Genomic DNA, 23,244 nt, shown 5'->3' with positions numbered 1-23,244 from the left:
TAAATTATTATGCTTATACATATATATATACGTAAATACGAGACTGAACACAAAAATGTGTGACGCTTACATTTTTTTTATTTTTAATGATTCGTCACCTACAGATTACTGGGTTCCGTTAAATTGCTGTGTATAAATTAATAATTGCTTTGTCCATTAATTGATTTATTTTCATAATTTTAGCAGGTAAGTGTATAAGTTACTGTTGTCATATCACTAACTACAAATAGATAAAATTACAGGCGCCCTGGGGTAGGTTTCAAGGGTCCGTCAGATTACCCAACTAGTCAAGCTTTTATGTAGGTTTTACAATTGTTTATCTGTTTCTGTATGTATACCTTCAGTTTTCTTTGTTCTTTAAATTCTCCACTTGATTTATTTCTCAGCTACATACGTCGTCGTCTTGCTTATCGACGTATACATCGCAATAAACGATATTTCCTAATTAGGGATGCATACAAGGCTCAGTCTTTAAAATAAAAACATTATCTACAAATTCACATATTGTCAATGGTAATAATCCTCCTATATAGTTGTGTAATCCGGTAGTTCACAAATTACGCTATAACCATATTTCGTATTTGTTTAATAAAGTTTTTTTACTTGTGTTAAGCAACGAATTGCTACGGTTTTTCTTTTCCTACACATACATACGTTGTAATAACCCCTAATATATATATATATATATATATATATATATATATATATATATTCTCTCTCCTTCTCTCCCTTTCACATTCCCTTAGCATCTGTCGTTATGAGACAGACCCCTAACGACCCACAATGTGCCTCGGGGATATAAATAAAAAATCACCTCTTCGTATTTAAACAAATATCCATAGTAGCAATAGTGAGTCTGAGTCGGTCGATTCTTAATTATTTTTATTTCACAATTTTGCTACGCGGAAAGCGATTAAACGCACTACTCGATCGCAATAAATTTCTCATTCCATTTACTCATCATCGTTTTTTTCCTACTTTCAATACCATTGTAATTATTTACGGCTCCCTCTTCCTCCCTCCCCCCTCTCTCTCTCTCCTTTCAACCCTTGTCGTCGTACATTCTATCAAGTGTAAACATGCGATTATTACAATAAAATTATGAAAATGTTCGTGATAATGAAGATGACGACAACTATAAGCTACAATATAATAATAATAATAATAATAATATAATAATAATAATAATAGTCATAGTAGTAATAATTATAATAATAATAAGAACAATTATAACAAATGATGGTAATGGTAATAGCAGCAAATATCATAATTAAATTAAAATTAATAGTAATAGTATGAGAAAGGACCTTTTTACCATCCCCATTTGGAATTATCCAAAATGTTTTGTTCTCAGACTCTTGTCATTACTGGTTCAGACTTTGTCTTATAGGGACTCTACTTTGTGCCAAGTCATCAAAGTCACCGCGACGACATCTTCGATCCTTTGTAGTTCGCTCGAGTAAAACGATCCTTTCCGTATAGTTTGCAATATTATGAGGAAGAACATCTTCACCATCCTCATTTGGAATTATCCAAACTAACGTTTCTTTCTAAATTTCTCATCGACGCTCATTCACCCGACTGTCTCGTCTCAAAAGCTCCTCCACTTTGTACAAAGAGTCTTGTCAAGGTCGCTGCGACGACCCATGACCCTCTTAAATTCAAAGCGATCCTTTTCGCAGTTTCTATAGAGAATTAGCGATTTAAAAATCGTTTTCTATATTCTAATCACGAACCCTTTTACTTCCTATCTCCTCTATCGTCTCACATTCTCCATTTGCGAAAAATCGCGAGATTTAGAGAAAACAAAGTATCCCTCACTTTCGTATTTAGGTTTACAAAGTAGTAATTACACAATGTTTTCTTTTGATAACTTTTATATCAATGCACACTAGAGACACGTAAGAGTCCCAAAAATGTAGCTTCCTTATAACACAGTATTTTCCGCGTTAACGCAGTATCCTTTCGTTTCTTGCGAGGCCTGCACGTGTCATTTTCTTCGTTTGGCAAAGAGGAAATTTGAATTTTCCATTATGGCCTATATTATATTTGCGTGAAAGGGCGCTATGAAAGTTCAAGGACAGTGACCGTCAACGCGACTGGCAGTATAGTATAGTATCCTCAGCGATCGCATATGGACTCTCCTCTTAGACTCTTCTCCTAAGTTTTCACGCTTCTATATGTATGTTTGTATCTATGTATGTATATATATATACACACATACATACATATTTATATGTTTCGCATATCGTGTTTTTCGTTAAACGGGCGTACGTACGCGCTATTAGTTTTGCTCTTAAAAAACAGGCAACGACACATTCTGCAAATACTACTGTTTATTGGATTTATCTTTGTATAATAGAGCTGCAACGAAAGCAGAGAATGTACAATTTTTATATACTTATGTTTCTAACTCTCTTTTTCGTCTTTTTGCATTCGTACGCTATTGAAGACCCATAAGAACCGCCAAGAACTCTTTCGAAACGTTGAAATACCGGTAAAACCGTTGAGGCAATGATTCGGGGATATGATTTATGGAAATTATTCTCGATCGTTTAATAGCGTGCTAGGTAGACTCGAATTATCAGAGAATACTACGCTGGACTGTCATTCCTCCAACGCTCGATTTTTTCTTTTCAGAACGGTTTGTATAGGAACGTTCGAACTTGAAAGATTCGAAAATGCGAGGCGTCTCTCGAGGGTTTTAGTGCTTTTCTTTTAGATATCCTCGCACGCGGACAATTAGCTTAATACGACTAATGATTGATGCACTTTGCGAATAGGGCTAGGTCATGGTGAAAAATGTGTATATAAACTGCATCTCGTCATCGCGCGCGCACACACGCACACACGCACAATCCCACAATTACACAATCACACACACACACATCCACATGACCTCGCAGAATCATCAAACGATCAACATGTACACATAGTTCGTCCAAGTGCCATTCAAGTGGTAACAGTGATTTATGCACGGTTATTCCGTGATTTTACGATGCAAAGAACAGTGCTCTCTTCACCATTTTTGTTTTGCTACAAATGCCATATAAGAAAGCTTTGCTATTCACCCAACTCCGGTTTCCATTTTGCAGGATTTATCGCTTCCATGAATTTTATACCATTCACAACGACATATTACACATTAATATATTTTAAATAAGTTTTCATCTATCGTTATTTCGTAACTTCATCCGATTTATCATATCATTTTACATTTTTTTAGATATCTATCAATCGTACATCATTGCTAAAATCATATTCGTTCCTCGGAATGCCATGTAACTGCGGTCAGTCGATATGGGTTCCGAGTTGTAATTATCATTCATTTCTCCCAAGGATGACAGTCTAGCTTCTTATTCTATTCTCCTTTAAGAGTTAACTTTTTCTCTCTTTCATCCCTTTCTCCCTCTCCCTTCCCATATTCAAGATAATTCTAGTTGAGTACCGAAAGTAACGCGAATATACTTTCAAACCCGGTTGATTATTCTATTACGCGCACAGGACGGCCCTAAAAACCTATTATTATTTATATTGCTCATTCTATTCAAATTAATCTATTCCCTCCATGTGTCTTTCGCATTTTTCTTTCACGACGGTTCTCTTACGCAAAAAAATCAAATTTTTTTCAAATTTTTCTCGTTACATTGACACTACCTTTTCACACTCTTCTCTTTATATCATTGACTCGTTTCTTACATCTCGATATTATCGATTGACAAAAAATGTCACTTTATCTTACATTTTTCAAGTTTCTTTCACATCTACGAAGCTTCCTCCTTACTTGAATTGATGTTTCTCTACTTCATTAGGATCCTCGAAGATTTCTCATTCTCATGCAAGCTTGCTATAATATTAGTTATTGAATAACGGGACAGCTGAATAGGCAAAGTTTCTTGCAAGGAATCGTGGAATTTTTCGAAGCAACGGCACAACGTTGGTTTCCAAAACACCATGAGGATATCAGTAGCAAGCCTTCTAGTTATTGGCCTGCCATTGAAACAAGTTACTTTTTTTTGTTTTTTCTAGAAACAATCCCAGGTATCCGTAGCTTTAATGCGACCACTCCTCGACTCACTGAATTATAAAAGCACGAATTCTTTTCTCTTTAATGGGATCTAAACATCATCACTTCTTGTTCCTCCACACATAGAACTTTCATTCATTACCATTATTATTCTTTCTTCTATGTCCCTTTTTCCGTGAGCAATGTATACTGTGTAAAAAGTCCCAAAATTAAAACTGCGGGCTTCCCTTCGATTTCTACTCATTTTGCTGATTCACTTCTTCCTTGTTGTCGACATCTTGTTGATTTACATTGGATTTGTTTCCTCCCGGCTGATTTCCCGCGTTTCCATCGGAAATCTTTTCATTGTGCGAGTCATTTTTGTCGTTAGAGTCCATTTTAACGTTGCCTAAAATTAAATTTTCATTGTCAGATAACAAAAATCTCTTCTTTATATTACTTATCATATTATAGGATTTAAATTACAACCATACACATCAGTTATTCGTATAAACAATATCATGCCATTTTACATTATAAAAGAAGAAAGTTATAATTTCATCTGATATTGGAGATTATCGTTTTATTGATTTTTATATGATATGAAATATACACTGTACATAAAAATTATTAGTAATTAATTGTCGTCATTATACATTAAAAGAAAAGTATAATTGTTTTGACATTTCAGAGACTTCTAATATTTTCATTGATTATCATACGTTATATAAATTAAATTACACTGTACATATAAATGATTCGTAAATAATATTATGCTGCTAAATGAAAGGAAAGTTTCGATTCTTCCTGATAATTTGGTATTTAAAGAGTTATCATGGGATGATGAATTTCTTTTGAAAATTAGGGAGGGTTAATGTGAGGAGACCAACCTTGCGAGGAATAATATTGTTGCTGCATCTTCATATTACGTTGTTGCTGCTGTTGGTGTAAATTTGGTCTGTGTCGACTGATTTGCGTTTGCTGTTGCTGGGTTGGCATGCAGTTAGGTTGTTGTTGCGTAGGATTGTTTGGATTGGGACCTGGTGGGAACGGGACAACAGGCCGTTGAATTGGTGGTGGATAACGCTGCTGCTGGGACGGCTGGATACCGGCCCTGGGTGGCATACCCATTCCTCGTACATTTTGTTGCAAAACCTGTTAAAGGAAATTCAATGTTCTTCATATGCCAACCAAACAGAATTATCTTTAACGATTAATTGATAAGAATATGCAAACTATACGTAGCCTTTCTCCAAAAATGCGTTTCTTTCCTAGAAATAGAAACACTTTATATAGTCTTTCTTGCGTATGCAATGGTTGATTCATAAGTAAAGTACTTATAAATCTTCATTCAAACTTATCGTATCTTATTGGTACGTTGAATAAAAATTGCAAGGGCCGTGTTCTAGTGTTTCAAGGATAAAACTATTCCAATTAATTATTCATATTTAACTAAAAATAACGAGCACGATGTACTCCTGATCGTTATTCTTAACATTGTATTGGTATGAAAAGATTTATAAATAATGTACTTATAAATCAAATAAATTCATATTGAATCTAATATATAAGATATATATCTAATCTTTTTAATAAGGAATTAAAATTTAAAATAACTAGCTAATCTTATTTTAGCCATTCCAATTGATCCTATCTTCGACAAACAAGCAAAAATAAGATTAATTAGGCTGCTATGCAATATGAACACATTCGCATAGAAAGCTTAGAACTGTGTATGAACAAAGTAAACTTATGAAATCTATAATAATGAATCTGTTATCGATGGGTCTAATAACAGGCAACTATTCTTTAAGTGAGTAAAAATAATTCCAAATTAAACAAAACAAAAACGTATAGTTTGCAATTATCCTTTTCTTACTCCTGGAATCATCCGAATCACATGATTGATCAGGCTATTGTTTTTAAATGTAGCCTAAGACTATCTCATTTATATATAAATATATATATATAGGGGTTTTCCCTAACGCCGGAACATAGGAGATTTCGTATTATTTGACTATAGTACTTTTTACTATAGTCAAATTACTGTTTTCCCTTTAATTTAAGTATTAAACGTAGTGACCAATATTAATTGAGTAAAATGAGACTTATAATGAATAATAGAAGCAATTAAACTAAAATAACCGTTAAAACTAAACTATCTACGCTTTTATTAATTATGATAATATATAGTAAATGCTTCAGTGCTATAGTCAAATAACACAATCATATGTTCCGTCGTTAGAGAAAACCCCTATATACATATATAGATATAGATATATAATTAATTAAATGTACAGTTATTTAATGTAACATTTATGATAAAAACTTCGATTGTGTATGCCATTTACAGCTTTTTAACAACTAAAATAACATTTCCTTCTTTATAGTTATTGTTATTTAAAAATTTGCAATAAAAGTAAGGGACAGTTCGATTTCTTTTAATGATCAAACTGTTATTAGACATTGGAGAATGCTGCTTGGGATAAAACCGAGATACTATTTACGTGAAAGTCACACCAAATAAATAATTCAAACGATATTAATGTCTAGGATTCGCCATACTAATTAAGCAGGTATAAGTTCCATGAGCTATCTATATAATCTACCAACGATGCATTAATGGATGTTAGATGAAAAAAATTAAGATTTGTGGCATCACATAAATGTCTCATTTCAAGTCTTATAAATAATATTTAATGAGTGAATGGTACATACATAGTTATTGTAGCTGCTTACCAGAGCAGACTGACTAACGCCCTGATATTGTTGGTATTTATGATGCTGGGGGGGACTAGGCTGTGGTTGCTGGGATGAAGATGGCTGTTTGCAGTTTCTGGATTTTGGAGATGGTATTTGTGGTGCTGAAATGATCAAAAGCAGTCAATCAATGTGTTACACGACAAAATAAAAACAATATACACTTATATGTAAAAACGAGTAAATTTATTATAATTGCAATAAATTAACAAATGTACAATTAAATAATTTACATAAATAATAATTATAATTTATCATTACTAAATCGAGTTTCGTGCAAAAAATTATGAAGAAAGAAAATAATAACGTTTCTTCGTATGCTCTCTACTACGAGGTTATTTAAAATTTACAATGTTTGATAATTAGAATATATTATAATAATCATAATGGTAATTGGAATATAATGATAGTGATAGCGGCATATAATAATAGAAGGAATATAACTGTAAGAGACTCTTAGAGGTTCAACATACTTGAACTAAAAACTGAAGCCAGTACATCTTGATTCCCCGAGGGACTCTTTAATTGTCTCGGTGGTTCCTGTGCCTGATGTTTACTGAGGAATGTGGCAGGGGCGTTTGCAGGAGGTAAGCCAGCTCCAGCTGGATTGCGATATTGCTGGGCTGCCGCTGCTGCCGCCGTAATTTGTAATCCTGAATTTGATAAAAATCCTGAGCTATAGTTCTGTAACCCAACTGGTGTTGCACTGCCAGTTGCCAAGCTCTGATTATGTTGGCCAAAACCTTGAAGACCATAGTGAGTCCCAGTTTGCTGAGTTGCCCCTCCAGGTTGGTAAAAACCAGTTTGAGATCCCGGGAAAACATCTGATGAAGAAAAATAATGAAAATTATATTAATTGAGCATTCGTCTCGTCACTGAAATTCATAAGCATATAAAAGCATTAATAATGTCTGTTTAAGATACCAAGTATATATAAATCGATATAAAAAGAGAAAAAAGTTAAGTAAATCGAAAACTTTTAAGTTTACAATAAATTGTGAATTTTCGTTGAGAAACATATCGAAACAAAATTAAAATAAAACGAGTGTGGTAAAAGATGAGAATAATAACTGGTTAGTGGTAAAATAAAATGAATGGACGGGTCAAGCTTACATAAAAGGCAATTAAGTTTACCAGAAGTAGCGCTGTAATAACTGTTAGCCGATGGCTGCACATTTGGTCCTGGCCGTTGAACCAATTGGGAATTCCCCATATAACTGCCACTTACTCCCAAAACCTGATTCGGATCGTACGGTATGTACAGCTAAAAGAGAAATATTCAGACGTGTAATTCTCACTCAATATTCAAGAATACTTTATAAAATCAATGCTCGTATAATACAAATTGCAAACCTGATTTGGTTGTGGAGCCGATGGGGCTTGAAAATGAGGAGCTTTAGTTCCAATAGCACCAATTGGTTGTGAGGACGGTTTTACGCTCGCAGACATCAATGAATTAGACGACGAACTTATCAGAACCGTATTAGGATTGTTGCTCAATTGCTGATTTTGCCCGAATGGAGGTGCAGCAGCAGCAGTCTAGATGGAAATCATAATTAGTGCACACAGGCCTTGGTCGTTTTCCATGAAAAAATACGCATGTAACTTTCATTTATTTTTGCTCATTTAACATATTATATTAATTTTGCATTAAAGTATTCTTAAAAGATTCATCGACACTCTTGTAAAGCTAACATAAGAAATTTTATGAAACCAATAGGAATATACTTACAAGGCGATATTGGGACAAGTTGTTCTGATACATATCAGGAGTAGGGGCATTTGGTGCGTGAGGTGGGGGTGGTGGCTGTTGCAAATACACGTTTTGTTGACTGAATGAGTTTTGTAGAGATGGTCCGTACGGTGCGTATTGCGTGAAAGGTGAACGGCTTTGGTCCAATTGAAAAGCACCGTAGAGTCCACCGGCCTGAGCTGGCAGCTGTCCTGAGCCGGTATTAAATAATACTGCAGGCGGAGAGGGTATCGCAGACATGTTGCCGTACTGTGCAGGTTGAGAGGCAGGATACTGAGGAAATTCCTGAAATGCAAATTAGCCAATCAATTGCAACTATATTTCAACCAAACTCAGCTTTAAATATATTGAGAGAAGCTAAAAGAAAGAAATTACCAAGCACAACTACCAGATATTAAAACCACTAAGATTCAATTACCAAATTAGAGAGCTATAAAACTAAGAAAATATTTACCCCTATTTAAACTTGGTATTAATCGCTATAAATACTGTGGAGAGGTACCACTCGATTCAAACTTTCGCACGTTGCTTATAAGAATTATTTTCACCAAGGAATGACTGATTGCTTAGCATTGTAAAAATTTTAAACTACGCTTTTGTAGCTATAATTAGGACATATAAAATGGACTTAATTTAGACACATCTCCGTGGAACCAAGAAGGACAATTAAAGATGTGTCTAACGAGCGAAATGATTTTGGCCAAAGGGGTTGTCCGCACAAAAAAGGCAAATAGTCTGTTTTTAGTAAGGGAATTTTTCAAATTGGGTATGGGGATGAGCTACCTGATAGTTCATGTGGGAAGGCTGTCCAGTGGAATTAAATGGAGGAGGACTTAAAGGTCCTTGAAGGCTAGCAGGAGGATGTCCGATAGGACTCTGACCGGCACCAATAGGACTAGGACCGGGAACAGTAGAACCTGGTTGGCCAGCACTGCTTCCTGACGACTGTTGCTGCGGCTTCACCTGCGGGGGAACCAGCTGCGCATCAGGCAAAGAGTCAGCATCTTCCCACAGGGGACATGGTGTATTCATTATTTGATTTTGCTGATTTACATCACTATCGATTGCTATCCGGTCTCGTGTCTCTCGCTTATTAATTATTTTTTGTTCTCAGAATAACTAAGATTAGCTTTTATTCTTTATCGACTATTCTACAATTAAACCAATTTAATTACATTTTTTTCCTAATTGATATATGTTTTCCAAATTCATCATTAGCTATTATTCCACAAAGCTATTATAATAAAAAGTCACGTCAATTCGTTCTCTATCTTATTATTATTAAATAACCAGTTATGGATTGGTGAAAATATATTAGCGTATTATACAACGATTCAGTATCATAATAATAAGGCTGCTCATAATATTCTACACTCTGTTTCACCAGTGCGATCAATATTGCAAAATTGTAACGAACCAAATGGAACCAAGAAATGCAAGAGAGCTTTTGTTGCGTTAGTAGTTCGTCGTACAATGATTTTCACCAGCTAGATCAACAGGCAAACTAAATATTTAGTAATTAGTATTGTTTTATTAGGAAGCGATGAGTGTGACTCTGTTTACTACCGATAACATCTCGAGTCTCGGATTTTACCAATTTTTAGCGATGTAACAAATCAGCGGCATGCAGAATAGATATAACGTGAAGAAAAACGATAGCTCACCTTGCAAACATTAGTGGAAGTGGTGATTTCATTCTTCATATTGTTCTGAGAATATTGCTGGTGAGGGTTATAGCTATCATCGACATCATTTGACTCGAAGGCTTGAGGAAAACTGTTAGCGCTACTAACCACGTTGCCATCCTCATGTTCGACGACCGTGGGCATTGGTACGTTTTCCCAGACCTTCTTCACGGAAGCGATCTTCAAATTCAGCTCAGCCGTAGATGGAGAAATCGTGCTTTGTCCACCGGTCATATGCATCGAACGCGCCATTCCAAGACTCTTGCTTTTGTCATCCGTCAATTGTGATAGATCCGAATCAAAATTGAAGTCCAGCTTCATATCAGCGTTATCCTCGTTCTTGTTGAACGACAATGGCATCTGAATGGGCTCCTGGCTCTTGTCCTTCATAAGATCATTGGGTTTGTTAGAAAATGCCACGGATAATGATTGCTGCTGATGCTGCATTTGGCTATTATCGTCATCCATGTCACTTCCTCGCTTGTCGACTCGTTGCTGTGACTTTATGTGATTGGAAAATTTCGACTTTACTGCTAGATCCGAAGATCCAGTTTTTGTGGTTTTCGAGTAATTCGTATTTTCGAAGATCAGTGTCTGTACCGGAGGCGACGAAACATCACCAACATTTTTCTCCACGAGAATCTCTTTCTTGCCAGACTTTTCATCATTCGGGGAGTTTCTTTGACTGCTGCTACCTGATGTTATTTGCTCGTTAACCTCGTGAGAGTGATCGTTCTGGGCCGTGAGGCCAGACATTAATTGAATATCAGCCGAAACGGAGGAAGGCGAGTTAGAACGCAGCTGATTGGTGAAAGGCTTGTCCCATGCATTAACCGAAGGTGGCGGAGCTGGTCCACCGGAATCCTTAGAATAATTCCCGGAATTTCCTAGTTTACCGATGTCATTAGCGTCTCCCGGGCACATTTGCTGTTGCTGTTTCGCTAATTTCAGCAATCTAGGTGGCAACTTTGGATTTCTGGAAGGGCGCTCGAAAGGTTTCTTGCCAATCGCTGGCTGTGGAACGGCCTGTCCTAGTAACGGGGGAATATTCTGGACCTGCTGCAGGGTTGCTTGGGACCCATTAGACTTGGACTTGGATCTGTCGCGTTCCCTGTCTTTTTCCTTGTCCCGTTTCGCTGGCTTTACCTCATCCTTCTGACTGTGTCTCGACTCTTTCACGTTCTTCTTGGAACGCACCTCCTGAAAACCATCGGAATCCAATTTATCTTCACCCACGTTAGATCCGTCCTCGGCATAATTATTCGCATCAGCCTCGGGGTCGATCACTTTCTTATCCTTCCCTTGGGACTTCTTGTTCATGTCGTTCAGTGCCTGATTCACCAGATTTGGGTCGCTCAGCTTAATCTCGTCGATCCTGTTTACAGTACTCTCCTTACTGGATTTGACAGAAGGCCCGCCAACTCCCGCAGAGCCCTGGCTTCTCGATCTGCCGTTCTGAGCCTGCGCGTTTTGCATCAGTGGAGGAATATTGCCAGAATGACTGCGTTGATTCGTGAACACTGCGTTCTGGGCGTTCCTCTTTTCGGCTCCAGGCGCTCGTGCGCTTGCCGAAGATGCTTTCGAGGTCTTCTCGCGATCCCGATTGGATTGCTCGCTCCTGCGGGATTGGGAGTTGCCCAATCCTTGTTCCTTTCCTCCCTGACCTCCACGGCCAGGAAACGGTTTGTTACGACTACCACGAGATTCCTTACTCTCCTCTATGTGCTCCTCGCTGTTTTCCGAGGTAGTCTCCCAATCCTCGTTGTTCATATCAGCAGTCTGCTTGGAAACGTTACTGCTGCTACCACGAAATCGGGCATCTCTGTTATCTCTTCCCTGTGGAAACAAAAGACAACGATAGAGAATAATTCCACATCCATCGGCGGTACTTCTTAAAAGAAACAAAACGATACTTACCCTTCTGCTTCTACTGCGATTTCGCTTGGTTCTCGAATCATCTTTCCTCTGCGACTTTTGCACGGAGGATCCAGTATTGGTATGGTTATCTTGTTGCTTAGCGCCGCCCTGCTGAGGTTGTTGATTAGGCGACTTGTTTCTCCTACCTGTGATACCAGCAGTAAGCGCTTGCTGCTTGGCGATGATCTTATCATCGCTGGACTCAGCTTGTCCGGAAGCCGCGGAATTGGCGTCCTTTTCCGGGGTCGGAGTCGGTGGGTTCTGTCGGGCCGAACCCTTATCCTCGTTACGCTCCGACGAGAAAGGACTCTTACTGGACGGTGGTCCATAGCCTTCCATCCTGCTGCCAGTGGTGGAGGAGCTCTTGATCCTGAAGCCGCTTCCTCTTCCACGCCTAGACGGTTCACCTGACGGTGCGAAGCCCTCCCGACTAGGCTTCCCGTCGTAGACTCGTTTATCGTTTCTCGACTGGGAATACTCCGCGGAACGTTTGTCCTCCCTCCTACTGACCTCTCGATTCCTATCCTCCTTCTCGAGCTTCTGCGAAGGCTTCGGCGACCTCGTCGAGCGTTTCTCTTCCTTGCCAGACTCCGTGGAAACTGAAACCTCGTCATCGTCGTCCTCGGAGTCGGTGTGGCACTGGTTACGTCGGGAGTTGGACCCTCTAATGCGTCCGCGGGACTCCGGACCTCGCCAGCTTCTAATGTAAACGCTGTTATAATTTCCACCCCACTGACGACCGCCCCTGGAATCTCGTGACCTTGAGCTCAAGCTCCCACTGCCGGTCCTATTACGAACGTTCTTCTCTCGCTTCTCGTCCTTCTGTTCCTTTTCGTCGTTGCCGTCCTTCTCCAGAGAGAGTTTCTCCATGCTCTGCTTGATATCCTCCACGTGTTTCTCATCCTTGATTATGTCCAGCTTACCATCCTCCTTTTCGAAGGTCGGAGACACAGCGTCGGCCCAAACCTTCGTTGCAGCAATATTCTCCCCTTTCTCGATACTTCGACTACTCTCCAGTCCTGTCCTCTCGGACTTTCTACTCCAGCAGATGTCAGACTCCTTTTTACACTCGCTGCTCTCCTTAGCGGAGTCTTTCTTCTCCTGCTCAGCTACGGCCACTCCCCGTTTTAGCTGCGTTAAATTGCGCTTCTCACTCTTTAACTCGTCAGCCTCGATCTTCTCCTTCGTTACGGGACCTGGAGGCAATCTGCGATCCCTCTCGCGTTCCCGGTCGCGCTCCCTCATGTCCTCATGGTAAAAGTCTCGCTGCTGCTTCTTCTCCTCGTAGTCGGATATGTCGTTGGCCCATGAGGAGCCACAATCGCGTGATTTGTGGGAATCGTCGTCGCGAATCGACGTCTTTGACTCCCTGGAAGTGCGACTGTCACGGGAGTCCGGCCTCTGGGGACGCTCCCCACGTTCGAGGCGCTCGTCCCTCGGTGGTGGCTCGCGACGGTTATCCAACTGCCTCTCTTGGTTGGCGCGGTCCTCACGTCGTTCCTCGCGCCATTCACCACCTCCACCGCTGCTACCACCACCGCCTCCGCCTCCACCACTGCCACCTCCACCTTCTGGACGATCTCGTAGAGGATGTTCGCGGTCGTCGAAACTTTCCTTCATGTAATTATCATAATCCTTCTTGTCCTTGAGCAAACTGTCCCTGTTATCCCGCAAGGACCTGTTGTCCCTGATATCGCGATCCCTGTTGTCCTTAGGCTCTAGGCTGTCCTTGGACTCGCGATCTTTCTCATCAGAATGACGATCCCGCTCCCAGGGCTCGCGAGAGTGTCTCTCGTCGAACTCATAGTCCCTGTAGCCCCGTCCATAGTCGTCGCGAGGATAATCGTAGCCAGGCTTTCTGCCCTCGTAAGATCTGTGCGATGTGGATCTATGATAACGATCGTCTCTAGGCGGAGGAGGATTGCTACGATGATCCCTCGAGGGTGGGCGTTCCTCATCCATTGGGCTGGAAACATCGGAATCCGCCCTGGTTCTTCGTAGGGGTGGTGGGGGTATCGTGTGTGCAGGCTTCATGCTGCTGTTGAGAGAGTTGTGGGCATGGGCCCACTTGGCAGGATCGTATTGCTGGGAGAATGAGACGGATTGCGAGGAGGATCTCTCCGCGTTTGGCGAGATCCTATTGTAGTTCGAGCCGCTGCGTTCGGCGTGCTGCTTCTGAAATCTCGGTGGCAGGTTGTGCTTGAAGTGACTGGAGAAGGCCGGATGCTCGCGATCCCGCATGTCTCGCTGATCCCGTTCCCTCTCGCGCTCCCTGTCGCGCTCACTGCGCGCGGGGGGTGGATCTTGTTGACGCAGAAAGCCTTGGCGATCGTTCGAACGGAAATCATTGGACTGATCCCTGGAATCCCTAGGATCCCTATTATCGCGAGGAGCAATCTTTTCGTCCTTGTCCTCGGACGAAGTGCGGGACCTCTCTCGTTCTCGACTCTCCCTTTCACGATTCTCCCTCTCCCTCTCCCACTCTGGAACGGGAATGGGCACGGGAGGCACGTTAATCAATCCTTTTGCTTCCGAACTAGGTCCACGCTCGTCCTCCTTTAGTTTCGTCTGTTTTTCTTTTAGCTTTTGCTCCAGGTCCTGCAGCTTCTTAGCTGCAGCCTGCTTCGTCAGCTCCTGGAAGCGTTTCTCCTCCTCCTCCTTGCGCTGTCTGGCGCGTTCCACCACGGAGGCTACTTCGACTTTCAGTCTGCGCCTCTCGTAGCTGCTCGCTTCGTCTTCCTCGACGCCTCTCAAAGGATGCACACCGTGAAGTTGAGATTGATTCGAGTATCCGGTGGGTCCGTTGGATCCCCGAAAATCTCGAGGGGCTCCGCTCTGGCTCCAAGGCCGATGAGGCTGCACACTTCTTGCCTCTTTCGAGTCTCGGTTCGCGTCACGATTCTCTCGGCTCTCTCGGCTTTCCCTCGTGGGCTTCTCTCGCTCTTCGCCAGGAATGTCTTCGTTCTTTTCTTCCTTCGCAATATCCTTCTTGTCGTCTTTTTTGGCAAGATCCGCCTCTTGCTCATCATCGCTGAACGTTAATTTCTGATTGTAGTCAATATCGTCGTGCGCGGACCATCCAGCGTCGCGCGCTATATCATCCATTCGGGTTAGATCCTCTTCTTTGATTATTGGCCGTGTTACTATTTCCTCTTCCGCTAGACGATCACGCTCCTGGCGTTGTTGATGAGGAGTCGGAAAACGCTCGACTGGGTAATTGAACCTTGGTCGTGGACCGTTCGGTCCTACATTTGGGGCAAATTGAGGAGGAAATCCTCCTGTAAAATTTCCTCTGTACATCTGCAATTTTGTTATACAGGCATTAGTTTCTATGCGTTTATGCTATTATATTTGTTTTGTTGAACCAGAAAAGCATTAAACTATAATAGCAACACACAAATGTACATTCATCTAGAAGGTATTTGGTTGACTCATGCCAAAATAATAAATCCATCTAGAGCAATTGATTTTGAGAATACAATTCTTATACTTTATTCCTTACAAGCACTTAATTAAAATGTTATTAGGAATTAAAAATAATTCACTTTGAAAATTCTTTCTGGAAGAACTATTTGATACGCTTGTTTTATTGGTCAGACATAGTTAAGTCTTTCCAACATTAATGAAAGGTTTTGACGTAAAGAGTTTTTAACTCTTAAAAACTTCTCAATTAAGAGTTACGTAAAAAAATGGTATAAGAATTTATTTGTAGCGTAATATGCTCTTTGCAAAAATATTAGTTTGATACAAGTTAACCAGGCACCTTCTATATGTAAAATTAGTTTATAGTAAAGAAAAGAAAAGCAAAAGTTGGGGGTAACTTACAAAAGGAGGAATAAGTCCTCTGTATTGATGCAAATTGGGACCAGTGGAAGGTGCAGGAGCTTGGCTATTGTTTGAGTTATGCTGGCCTACCGGGGCCATGGCCATGGCGGGCGACTGGCCCAAGTTCTGCCTGGCGGTACCGGGTCCTTCCGAATGTCCTCCTTGGCCGCTGATGTTCATTGGGGGGCCCTGGACCGCCTGAGTACTCCCATTTCCGGAACCAGCTGTTGCTGCTCCTGCTCCACTTCCTGTGCGGCTGCCACCTTGTATCCAACTTCCTTCCGCTAAACAATCAAAAACACTTTCTTATAGATCAATCATTAAGATGCTCTATAATTATATTCAATGTTGCTTTTATTTACTTTGTGGGCGTAAACTTGGGCCAGGTCCGTATTGTGCGTTCAACTCCCGACTTAACGCTTGTTGCTGTTGTGGACCTCCTGATACACCTCCTGCATTCATTATGCAGTAACATTTCTTTAATATATAGCAATACTTTTCTTTATATTTATTCACTAATGTTAACATATCTCTTTTTCCTTTTCTTATGCTGGTGAAAGTAAAAAGAGATAGAAAGAGAAAGAGAAAGAGAAAGAGAAAGAGAAAGAGAAAGAGAATAAGATTCAACGAAATCAGCTACAGATTCTTGTGAATAATAAACATAAAGAAAGAGACATCATTGCATACAGGATAATTTTTTACATAACACATTCTGTAAATAAAGAATTCTTTTCATGTAATGCCACTGTGTACAAAAATTTACTACGACAAAGAAATAGTCCAACAATCAACGCAACTGTAATTATTAGCAGATGCACCAACCATAATTGCATCATTTGGCTCTCATTTCTTTTTAAACTTTGATTTCATGTTAAATATTTTTTTTAAATAATCATGGCAAGCAGCGTCCCGACGAGTCACTTAAGAAAAGGTCCAAATAAATTCTAAATACATTTTCACCAAACAGTAAAAAACTTATTTAAAATAATCATCTCACACTTTTCAAGCTCTGGGTGCAAAATCTCTTAATATTCAATTAATTACCACTTATATATATATATATATATATATATATATATATATATATAATATATATATATACATATAGTGTATATCGAAAATAATTAAAAAAGATTTTAGCTTGCTTGTTTTAAATGTTTACATACAAGCTCAACACTGTAACTATAGACCCGATGAAATTGAATTTATTATAAACACCCAAAACTTGTACATGATGTATGTTTGAACAGAACTTGTAATATGCATAAATAAAATATTAATCAATAGGACAGGATATGATTGATATGTATAAAAATAATTTAATATAAAGGAGAGAAATATTAAAAGGAGCTAAGCGACTTTTCCATGGCAAAGGGTGAGTAGATGTATATTAAACATCATGTAGTGTCAATGGAAGCTGCATCTGCTCATGAATTTGCAAATCTAGACCATACATCATTCAGCATAATTTTTCATTCTGTAGAAAATAATCTTTATTGCAAAAAAGCAATAAATTGCAAGATAGACTAAAATTAAAAAAGAAAATAGAAATGGAAAGAATTTTTCTTTTAAATATGAGCACAAAATCACTATGATCCAATCAATAATTATATCCTTAAGATCATTCTGACAGAACTTGAGCAGCCAATAAAATCTGAAGCTTTTTGGGTGAAGCACAAAGATCGCTACTACAAGGAATCAAAATTGAGTCTAGCAGCAACAGGCAGGCAAGCAGCAGCCCACCTGAGTGGTTGTGGGAATATGGCTGTTGCTGCAGCAATGAATGATGTTGGACTGTGACAGAGATCGCATTGGATGTTGTCGAGGACTGTTGAATGAGACTCTGAGTGGAGACGGATGCAGAGGGCTGTCCACTGAGACTGGGGAACTCGTGTTGGAACTGCGGGGACTGGTGGGCGAGGAAACTCAGTCCTAGGGCAGCTCTTCCCCCTCTCCCGCCCCCCACGAGCCCCGCGTAACCAACCATTGCTACCACAATGGGTATTATCTATCAATTAATTGTGTACCATAGCCCACAATCCAGATATGCTTCTTAAAACCCATTGTAATCTTTATTCCAGTTCTTCTTCAACTTCAAACCCTTACTTTATATTAATTCAATATTTTAAAGGACTTTGAATACTGTGCCTTCCAAATGAAGAATAAAGAAGCAATTTTACAATTTTTATTTGTGCAGACCTTTTATACCAGCCCAAGGTTATAACTTATTAACTTTTCAATATATTTTTAATACCACTCCTAAAGTAGCTCGTTAAGAGCGCTACATCGCCATAGTTTTTACAAGTACTTTGTAATCTTAAAAACAGAAGCTCAATGGTGCCTCAATTTTTTAAATTTAAATTACAAGATCAAACTTCAGAACTGGGATGAAGCCTTTCCTCACAATACACTTTCTTTTCATTTCACAAAAGTGGAATATTATAGCATATACTTACATAAGATTTCCTTAAAATACAAAGGATAAGTCTTATATGCTTGTGTTAATTTGATAAAATTTCCATGTCCTAAGTTAAAGTGTTTAATTTTTATATGGCCTTTTAATAGCTTATAAAATTTTAACACTACTTTACAGCGTTATTTTCCAAGAAGTGGGTCAATAATTGGGATCTTAAAGCATCCTTTATCGTATTCAGATTTTTGTAATGCATACCATCTCCTGATCTGCTCATAATCGCGCTCCATGATGATTTGTTGCTTGCATCTGAAGGATGTAATGATTGTGAAGGGCCTTGTTGTCCTGGCAGTGGTGGATGTTGGGGGGCTGATATAGCAGTTCCTGGTGCACATGGTGCAAGTGGAGAGTTTGTCTAGAAGATTAGTATTTAATATTTAAATCCCAATCAGATAAATCATGATAGTAATTAAAAAACACATACATTAATAACTATAAAACTTACCGTAGTTGTGTCTAATGCTGATACAGCTGTGGTTGTAGTACTACTAACAGTTGGTGATGCAGGATCTTTAGTAGTGGCCCAACCACTTCCTCCACTAGGTACAAGACTAACTGCTGGATCACTACTGCTTGTTTCACTTTTTAAACTAGGAAGGTTAGCAGGAGGTCGCCGTGCCGAGGGCACCTTTCCAAGACTTTGCATTCCATGTTTGCGTGGTAGTGTATTTTTCTGCTGGTGTTGCTCCAAAGATTCTCCCTAGTTATTTTATAAATTTATCATGAGCTTCTTAAAGTACAATCACTTTTTAAGAAAAGTAAATAGTAAATATCCTTACCCTGCTTTCTCGGTACAAACTATTGATATCTAATGATTGAAATTTTGATTTTCCTTTCTCCCCCTTCGACACAATCCCCGACAGAGTAGACATGCTGTCTGCAGGCAACCATTTAGTACCAATCAGACCCAAAGAACGAACCCTTTGTCTGCAAAACAAATAAACAAATTATAAATGTTTCATTTTTAATAATCTATATAGTATTTGCAATATACAGAAAAGTTTAAATAATATAGCAAAGAAGAAAGAGCTTTGATGCATACAGTGATGCACACTTGTATGTTATATACACATGAATAACTAATGCTTTTATATAAACAGTCAAATCTATTATATCTGTAAAATTTTATACTAACAGACTCAGATTATCAGGCCAGGACTTTATACATATATTTACTAAATTATATAATCTATGATAATTTAATTCTCATTTTATTGTTGTATTAAAAGGTTTACACTTAAATCTGAAGTATATAATGTTAAATAACTAACGAATCAGTTATACATCTATTGGTTACGTGTATACTAAAACAGTGATATTAAGATAAAAATGTGTGATGGTGCATAAGCAAACTATCAGCTCTATGTATGAGTAAATTTTGTCATTTTTCCTATAGTATTTTCAAATACATATACAGTTTTGCATTTTTAATTCGTTATGTTTATATTGGTTTACACGAAGAAAATTTGTTATGAATTAAATTATGATTTTGTTAAAGCGTTATAATAATTCTTCAACTACAGATATATCAGTAATATAATAAATCAACCGATGTCACAATATTTTATACAAAATGTTTGCCATAATTTTAGAACAATTTTTAAGGTAACAATTTTGCATTCATTAATCTCAATATACAATAAAGCAAAAACGAAAAAAGTTTAATAACAATTTCTTAATGCTGCAATTGCTAAGAAATGCTATATTGGTCAGAGTAAATTCATTATAATAATACAGTGATCTCTATAATCTGCAATTTAATACATTAAACAACTGAACAAAAAAGAAAAATATTTTTGTATGTTTAGCTGCATCTGATAATTGTATTGTAATTTTAAATTAACAGAAAAAAATATTGATGGAATTTCTTTCATTAATAGACAAACATGAGCTCTCCATGTTTTAAACATAATCGTAGCATCACTGCTGCAGAATGTAGATAAATAAACTATTGCAAATACATTCTTAGTTATTCATAAATGGTTTGTATTGATTTTACTCAAATTAAAACACAATGGTTTAACAAGCCAAAATTTTCATTTAACACAAAATAATTTGACAGTTTGACGTTTCTTTAAAAATAATTTGGTACCCTGGTGGCAAAGGTATTGCAGGTACCTATCTGGAAAGGTTGATTTTAACTAGTCTCTCTGTACATTTATATGGGAAAGTTACATTTGTTAGTTATTGTATAACAGTGGGAAAAAATTAGACATGTGGGATGTTTACTTATATTCTCCCCCCAGAGTATAGATATAAATATTTATCTGTCTGTAATTATAAAGATGGGTACTAAAACTTGACTAGTATTAGAGCAGGGCATTTATGGACGAAAATTGTTACACACACTTTCAACAAGATTCAGCCAATATTGGGAATGATTTCTGTGCAAAATATCGTACGTGCGTGGTAAAATACGTCAATTTTGTGCGCGGGTCTTTTTTGAAGGTTTCTTCTATTTATAACCAATAAAGCACTATGTAAAAATATTTACTTGTCTTAAGGTTGTTTTTCAACCTTTTTATTTTATTTTTTTTTTATTAAAAATTATAAGTTGTAGTAAATTTTAATAAATTTAGGTTGAAGCCCTATTAAATAGATAGTTTTATCAAAAAGCTTACCAAAAGGTAGCACGACCAGCCCTTATACTTACGGAGATAAATGAATTTTTACGTCCACGCTCTGAAGAGAGTTAAAATGAACACCCCGTACACAAAAAGTTTTTCCTTATTTTTTCACATAAATTGTAAAAACATCTTTAGCTTTTGAACTGCTTAGTAGCGATGTCGAATTCAAGAAACAATCACAATATATTTATTAAACAGAAATAAAAAAATAAATCAGTTTAGTACTTGTAAATATTACTTATTGCGGATATTATATTGATTATGTCGCTGAAACATACAAATGAATGATTCATTGTAGATTCACAGAAATCTTCTGCTAAATGTATTGAAATTTAGCTTTGCACAATGACACGAAAAATATATAAGATGAAAAAATAAAGACTGATACCACACAAACCTTTTTATACTTCAAAATATAGCGTATTGTTGGATTGAAATTCGGTTTTATCGTTGATATGTATACAAATGAATAATTCACTACATATTCACGGAGATTTTTATAGCTGTATAGTATGCGTGTAAGAATGTATATAAAAGTTTATAAAAAAGCAAGAATTACTATTAGAAACTATAGGAGAAAAAGGAGGTACATTATAAAATGTGTCGTCAGTAGAAAGAAAGAATTCTTAAATATTAGATTTGCGAACACCGCAGTTGTGGCATGATGGCATGAATGGTGATCAAGTAGAAGAAAAAGGTTGTCAAGAGCGTCACATTCAATGATTCCAGAGGAGAAGGAGGAACAGAGGAGAATAAATCGCTGATATATAACTTGAGCGAAGCTTCGTCTTTGCCAGCTACGAGGGGAAAAAGCAGAGGTATAGGTTAAAGGAAAATCGTAAAATATAGGAGAGCTTTCGTTAGAATAGAATACTGTAGAAGAAAAAGATGTTGCTATTCGAACGAGATGTTGAGGAAAATTGGCATCGTAGAAGGTTTACGTCAAAATACAACCAAGTGGGAAAATTTGTTGGATCGAAGGAAGCCATTAATGCAGGGAGAAATAAAATGATTAGCAGTATAAGGATCGGTCCGGAACGGATTTGTGACGGGGAAGAGAGGGGTAAGGAGCAAAATCAAAGGGAGAGTAATCCGAGGAAAAAGTATCAGGACGATGGATCTGAATTGACAAAATAAAGACTTACCTTGGTCCGTCCAAATGGGTTGCAAGTTCACAAATGGGTTAAATCCCAGTAAAACTACCTAAAGCACGGATTGCCGCAGATTACGAGTCCCAACAATTGTACCGCGCCTGCCAGCACACAAACTTCTTCTTTTCCACAATTCGTCCAAGATGGCGTATGCGCGACTTTCGGCTCTTCTTCCGCGATCAATACAATTACGTCATGCGGCCAAAGAGACCCGCTACCGCAGACATACCACTCTCGACACAAGCCTTCTTCCCTTTCTGTCACGCGAACAAACTCACCAAATTTATTATACGATGAATCGTCGATCTACACCAAACTTTTCCACCCTTTATTTGTCACCCAATGATGCTTAACCGTGACACTCTTCCGAATTCCGATCGAATATCCTCCCCCGAGTATTTTCCGAAGGGAATAGCTTGAATGGCTTCTTGGGAAACCGTTACTCTGGACGCGGCTAGAGTGAAACTCTCCGCAATCACTACAGCGCTGCTTTGGAATTCTTATGACGCTACTCCAAAGTCAAATTCATCATTGCCATTAAAACTTCTCCTATCGACTTTCTAGCCGGATTAGCCTCTGATCTAATCAATTACTATCCCTTTCCTATGGATATTCATTATTATCTATGTATTCATGCTTTCTTCTACAACATCACAGGTGTTTTTCTCTGTAATATATTTCTTCTATACATCGGGAATGGATACATTTTTGATCCCTTCAGTACATTTAGTATATCCCCCATACAAAATTCAAAATGGCTTGCTTACGTTTCTCACGACAGATTTAAATGGATGTATGACCGACGGAAAATTTCATTCAAGAAAATTTTCTACAATTTTAATAATATGAATTTAATTGTATAAGGGATCAAACTGTTAGTTTAATTCTGCTTAAAAGCGGTACAGTGTCGTTATTTGAAACATAAAAGTTATAAATATATATGTTTATACATTCTGTCAATGTAATTTTAAAAAAGGACTTTTGTACCGTTCTTAACAGAAATTAGTAGATATAATATGAGAGACATTATGAACGAATGTATCTAAA

The 23,244-nt window shown here is 38.2% G+C and overlaps 1 protein-coding gene across 8 annotated transcripts; it reads right to left on the bottom strand.

Moving 5' to 3' along the window:
• Positions 1 to 60: 60 nt before the first annotated feature.
• Positions 61 to 22,630, bottom strand: LOC136776586 (protein PRRC2A-like). 8 transcript variants are annotated; one of them, XR_010823094.1, is made up of 18 exons: positions 22,192 to 22,630; positions 19,199 to 19,346; positions 18,865 to 19,119; positions 18,618 to 18,774; positions 17,690 to 17,935; positions 16,309 to 16,398; positions 15,947 to 16,230; positions 12,122 to 15,421; positions 10,184 to 12,040; positions 9,303 to 9,497; positions 8,499 to 8,804; positions 8,120 to 8,305; positions 7,901 to 8,030; positions 7,240 to 7,590; positions 6,725 to 6,870; positions 5,253 to 5,277; positions 4,897 to 5,161; positions 4,276 to 4,415 (listed from the first exon to the last, which is right to left on the bottom strand). XR_010823094.1 is itself a non-coding variant. In XM_066732221.1 (17 exons), the coding sequence occupies exons 2-17, from the start codon at positions 19,289 to 19,291 to the stop codon at positions 4,264 to 4,266; spliced, it is 8,013 nt and encodes a 2,670-aa protein (XP_066588318.1). In that variant the 5' UTR covers positions 19,292 to 19,346; positions 22,192 to 22,630; the 3' UTR covers positions 61 to 4,263. The 8 variants fall into 8 exon arrangements, 6 of the variants coding, with proteins under 6 accessions (XP_066588318.1, XP_066588320.1, XP_066588319.1 ...); XR_010823095.1 differs by having other exon boundaries at positions 6,746 to 6,870; XM_066732221.1 differs by lacking the exon at positions 5,253 to 5,277 and having other exon boundaries at positions 61 to 4,415.
• Positions 22,631 to 23,244: the final 614 nt, after the last annotated feature.

This window comes from Prorops nasuta, unplaced genomic scaffold (genome assembly GCF_024137725.1).
Source record: "Prorops nasuta isolate Cenicafe-Biocafe unplaced genomic scaffold, Cenicafe_Pnas_1.2 PNAS00010, whole genome shotgun sequence".
In the NCBI taxonomy this organism is placed as follows: domain Eukaryota; kingdom Metazoa; phylum Arthropoda; class Insecta; order Hymenoptera; family Bethylidae; genus Prorops; species Prorops nasuta.
This window is presented reverse-complemented; position numbering and strand designations above follow the sequence as displayed.